The 5755-nt window shown below is 38.8% G+C and overlaps 1 protein-coding gene across 1 annotated transcript; it reads right to left on the bottom strand.

Moving 5' to 3' along the window:
• Window positions 1-4245: 4245 nt before the first annotated feature.
• LOC102664790 (uncharacterized) lies at window positions 4246-4659 on the bottom strand. Its single transcript, XM_006596769.1, has one exon. It carries the CDS (start codon window positions 4657-4659, stop codon window positions 4246-4248), a length of 414 nt encoding a protein of 137 aa, XP_006596832.1.
• Between the last annotated feature and the right edge of the window lie 1096 nt (window positions 4660-5755).

Below are 5755 nucleotides of genomic sequence, written 5' to 3'. Positions count from 1 at the left end.
AGAACCAATGTTAAATCCAAATAATTATAATTAGCAAGAAAACATAAGCAAACAATCATGAGCTATCCAACAATTGTTCATTGTCCACATCCGACAATTACTCATCATCCATATTCAACAATTACTCATCATCCATCCATGGATCCAATCAAGACTACACTGAATGATGCATGCACCTGACTTAACTCTCAGATGCAATGTGGTACGTACCAACAACCAAATCCCAGGAAAAAGCCTAAGCGTGTCCACATGACACTCTCACTTAGGAAACCATGCAGAGTTCATCGAGACCACCCGGTTGTGCACGTAACTGCCCCCCCCCCCCCCCCCCCTTAGGTGATCAGCCTGGGGCCAAAAGGAGTTCCCTACCAAGTGACAAGCCCTCTCAGTATAAAGTACACTTTGCCACAGTTATTCTATTTCCTATGTCGTATAAGCTATGAACATGGCCAAAAGCAAGTGCCAAAGACCATGGACCAATTAAAGTGCCTAAGCATCCCCTCAGAAATGCTTAGATTCTTTAAACACGCTTGCCACCCACGTCTGGGCCATCCGACAAGGTTAGTGCACTCCACCCCCCATGAATATACACTACATACGACGTATGAATGTGGCCCAAAGCAAGTGCCAAAGACCCTAGAAGATCAGTGCACTTCGCCCCCCACGAACATACACAACATCGAACGTATGAACGTGGCCCAAAGCAAGTGCCAAAGACCCTGGAAGATCAGTGCACTTCGCCCCCCAAGAACATACACAACATTCACATGCCAAAGCATTTCCAACATCAATCAACATTCCATTTTCACATCATTCTTAACATAGACATCATCTCATCTCAATGAAGTTATCAACACAACAACGACCTCATTTCATATTCACATAATCATCAACAATACCATCAATTCATGTTGACATGGTCTTTATTAACAATGTCAACTCAAATCAATATCATCATAAACATCAACATCACCACATATCAATTAAAGTCACCAATAGCGACATCAACCATGAGTCTCATTCCGCATGTAAATATATTTTCCATGCCTGAGGTTCACACTCCCCAGGTCTTCAAACAACACCAGTTTAATAAACAATAATGTTATTAATCAACAATAGATATATTACATCCCATTCGTTAAAAACATAGTTTTTTTTGAAAGAAAATCAGCATCCAACAGGGACAGGCAGATATTCTCATAGCTAGGTTCCCTGACCCTAACTATGGTGTCAAAACGGTAAATTTTATAATAACTCCCCTCACCTATCGTAAGCTCTCTGTCAGTTCTTCTTTGCGTCACTTAGAGGTCTCTCTCTCGTTCACGCTTGTCGGTCCAACACAAGTCTCTATTACGCCAAAACGAAAGGAATTTAGGATAGGCTTCAAAAACAAGATCAAAGGCAACATTCGGGGTCAAATACCTCTGTCAAAACATAAGGGACTGAGGGGTATTTCGGGCTCTACAGAAAAGAAACATCTTTCTGAAATTTTGATCATGCCAATGTGATCGGGGTTCAGTGATTGCTGCCTAAACAACCTCAAGGTTATAAAAAGATAACTTTTACAATGTCTCATTCTCTAGGGTTTTTCAAAGGAAGTGTAAAAATACCTATTACAATGCCCAACACATAAGAGACACTAAGAGGAACTCAAACTAGCTAGGAGAAGGCTTAGAAGTCAAGGTTACCTCAGAGAAACTTTAAAATGGAGGATTGAGGGATTTTCTCCATCGAATCTTCAAGGAGGATTCTGAGGATTCCGCTCCGATTAAAGTGTTCCTCTTGGTGTGGGTGTCCAACAGCAAGCAACGATGGCTCACGGCGGCCACCGGTGGTCTTGGGTGGTGGAAAATAAGGTTTTCGGGTTTGGGAGACATTTTTGGGGGAAGAGGAGAGTGAAAATCGTGTTTTTCACATTGAGGACGTATTTATAACCTGCAACTTTTGCTTAGCGGGCCTGTCTTGCTAAGCCGAAGCCCACTTCTTGCGCTTAGCGCAAGGATTTAGGCTTAGCGTAGCCCCTTCTGCACTAGGGCTTGCTTAGCACACCTTCTGGGCACTCAGCGCACTTCCTCACGGTTGGAATTGGGCTTAGCACAGCTTTGGGCCGCTCAACACAATTCCCCTCGGTTGGAATAGCACTTAGCTCGCCTTTTTTGCTTAGTGGGAGAGCAAAAGTTATTGTTTTAAAAATCCCAACGGTCAGACTATTGAAACTTATCTTAGGGATTTCCAGACAAAAATTGAAGACGATCCAACGGTTAACGAATCGGGTATCGCGATTTCATTGAAATAGGTTTTGGTAAAATCTAAAATCTCATACTTTCAACTTAGCTCAACAAAACTCCACATAATTCAACATCCATATCAAGAAATTCACACATGACTAGTTCAAGGCATACTTCAACTCATTCAATTCTATCATATAGTCAAACAACACAATAAATACAATTAAACATCAATTTATAACTTATTTTCTGAACCATGGCTAGCCCAGGCTAGCCTCTTGCTCGCCTGGGCCCCCAAATAGCTTAGGGGTGAAGTAACTAGCTCGCCTGGGTGAGCAAGGTTTCTTCAGGTTGAAGCAGGTGAGCTTCCATGACCCCCAATGCCATCTTTTTCTATAAATAGGCGTGAGGGAAGGTGAGTAAAGGGTTTCAAGGTCCAGCATTGAGAGAAATTGAGAGAAATCATAGAGAAGAAGAAGAAAAAAGAGAAAAATGAGGCCGAGCCGCTATCGAATTGCGACCGTAATCGACTTCTACATTGTTCTTCGTTCGTTCTTCGTTCGTCATCCGGTTAGTTTTTGTTTTAAGGATTTGAATACGACCTATGCACCCTTAGGGGTCCTCTTTCTTGTTTTTTGCATCTTCATCTCCTTCTTCTACCATCAATAATCTCATTTTCTTCGTGTAAAGTAATGTTTAACCGATCATTAGTGCCTCAAGTTATCTTTACAAAATATTGAAGGTTAATAAGCAAAACCAAAATAAAACCAACTCATAAACTTCTTCATTTCATCAAATATCGCTAGAGATCGTTTCAAGGTCCAACGCCTTAATGATTCTCTCTGTTTTTCATCAAATATCGCGAGATCGTTTCAAGGTCCAACACCTTAAACGAATTTTGTTCACAATTAAGATCGATCTTTCAAAAAACATAAAATCAATGTAACACACAAACTTTCAGACTTAAAGAACTACGTATGTCTGAATTCCTCATCGCACCTGAGGATACGTAGGAGCAAGGACAACACCCTTGTCGACCCCAAAAAAATAAAAAATATAAAAAGGGAAAATACACAATTTTGAAGTCGTGTTTTGCACACTCGATTAAAGGTTGTTGTCTCTTGTGACGGGCGTATGGGGTGCTAATACCTTCCCTATGTGTAAACAACTCTCGAACCCTCATTTTCAAAATTTGCAGACCCCTTTTTGGTTTTTCTAGCGTTTTCCTTGAATAAACGTTGGTGGCGACTCCACGCGTTTTCTTCATGAGAAGACGCACCTTTGTTTTTCGCCTCGCCCTCCTGTCGAAGGGTAGGTTGCGACAACTTGTATATGGGGTCAAAAAAGTCATCATAATTTAAATTGCAAAAAGCACACGCTGCAATTGCATGCGAGCAAGGTAGTCGAAATGGTTGAATTGTCCACAACCACACGACCATTCATTCAATTTGATAGTGCATGCCATTGCTCGTCGACCAAGTCGCATATTTGCAATTTCTTTAACCTCAAACTCCCTTGTTTCTCGAACATACATGCGAACATAATGCGAGGTAGCAATGTGTTGATTTTCTTGCATCATGACATATACATCTTCAGAGTACCTATGTCCTGCCTTTATCATATTCATGATTTTGATGCCATTAGTAACAAATGAATCATTTGTTCTATCAAATGTTTCATTGACTAAGGCAGTAATAGGTAATGCTCGGGCTCCTTTCAAAACAGAATTCATACATTCGGCAAGGTTGGTAGTCATATGGCCATACCATTTTCCTTCATTGTAAGCCTGAGTCCATTTACTCTTAGGAATTTGATCCAATCAATTTGCTGCTTGTCAAAACTCTGCTTGCATAGCGTGCAACTTTTCCTCAAATTGTGGTTTCCTCATCTCATATCTTATGCCAAAAGATAAAACAATGAGTAATAAATATAGTGAAGATGTAATAAAGCAAGAATATGATGCATGAAATAGGAAGAAACATACCCATATTGATGACTTATTTTTTAAGTCAACATTTTAAAACTGTTTGTTGAAATTTGATGTAATGTGGCGAATGCAATACACAAACGAAACATCTGGTCCATTCCATCCAACGTGTTCCAATTGTGAAGCTGCTAGAAAAACGGTTCCCCTGTCTGATATAATACACAAATTTGGTTGCGGTGTAACATATCTTCGCAAATAATGCAAGAACCACATCCAAGCTTCTTTAGTCTCGCTCTCAACAATTTCAAAAGCAATTGGAAAATTGTTCCTACTACCATCTTGTCTGATGGCAGTCAACAAAGTACCATGATATTTGCCAGTTAAAAATGTCCCATCTACTTGCGCAAGTGGCTTACAATATTTGAAGCCTTCAATGCATGGATTAAACGCCCAAAATACATGATTAAAAATCACCCTAGGAGGGTCGTCATCACCTTCTTCCATTGAAGATGAAGTTTTGTATTTTACTATGGTACCTGAGACAAAATGTTAAGCAACTATCCACCATACAGGTAGGTAACTGTATGATTGTTCCCAACTTCCAAATGTCATTTCAAGGGCTTTTTGTTTAGTTGTCCATGTTTTTTTGTATGAAATAGTGTAACCAAACCGTTGATGCATGTCTGCAATCAAGGTTTGGATTTTGATACCCAGATTTGTTTTCACTAAATGAACAATATTATGGGCAATTACAGAAGAGCCTAACCTAACATGATCTTGTGATATGAATGAATTTATGCAGGTGTGAATACAGTTTAATTTCTTCAACTCCCACCTCTTGCATTTTTTGCTGAACGATACTCTCATCCTCCAATAACATCCATTACCATGTTGACTACACATGACAACGTACTTGTCACTCTTGTTCTCGACCACATCAAAATTAAATGAATGCATAAAATGAAATTGTTTATTGGCATTCATAGCTACTTGTTTTGATTCAAATGTCAACTCTTCTTAAAGGTTATTTGTACTAGCACTCCCTCTCCTTTGATAAGGGTTTGAGTACTCATGATTTTCTGAAAGTTGGCTACTAATACTTTCAAAATATGAAGATGACTCACTTTGATTGCTTGGTTCACCATGTTCATGAAAATTACGTTATTGCTCGTCATCACTGAAGACGCTAACATTATCTCTTATTATGGGTTCTTCTCTAGCCATCTGTAAAAAAAGAAAGTAATTTATTAGTGAAATGGAATCATTAGAATGTATGTAACATAAACAAAAAACCTTTTTGTGTATGTAACGCTAAAAAAATTATATCAGTAACACTCTAAGTAGCACGTCAAAATCAGAGAACCAACTAGTTGTTTCGATGCAACAAATGCAAGATTGTGTAAATGTGAATTATAAGTGACAACGAAACCTCCTTTTATAAGTTACACCGAAGTGAACAGTGTTTTAGAAGAGTTCATGCTACATACTGTATCCACCATCAATAAAAATTATAATAGCTAAACACTAATACACTCAAACATAAAATAATAATTTAACAAAATCAATTTAATATGTATAATAATTTATCTAACTAAACCCT

This window comes from Glycine max, chromosome 14 (genome assembly GCF_000004515.6).
Source record: "Glycine max cultivar Williams 82 chromosome 14, Glycine_max_v4.0, whole genome shotgun sequence".
In the NCBI taxonomy this organism is placed as follows: domain Eukaryota; kingdom Viridiplantae; phylum Streptophyta; class Magnoliopsida; order Fabales; family Fabaceae; genus Glycine; species Glycine max.
This window is presented reverse-complemented; position numbering and strand designations above follow the sequence as displayed.

Bases quoted from the DNA above. Each gene is read 5' to 3' on its own strand.
- LOC102664790 (XM_006596769.1), bottom strand. From the start codon at position 4,659: ATGGAAGAAGGTGATGACGACCCTCCTAGGGTGATTTTTAATCATGTA.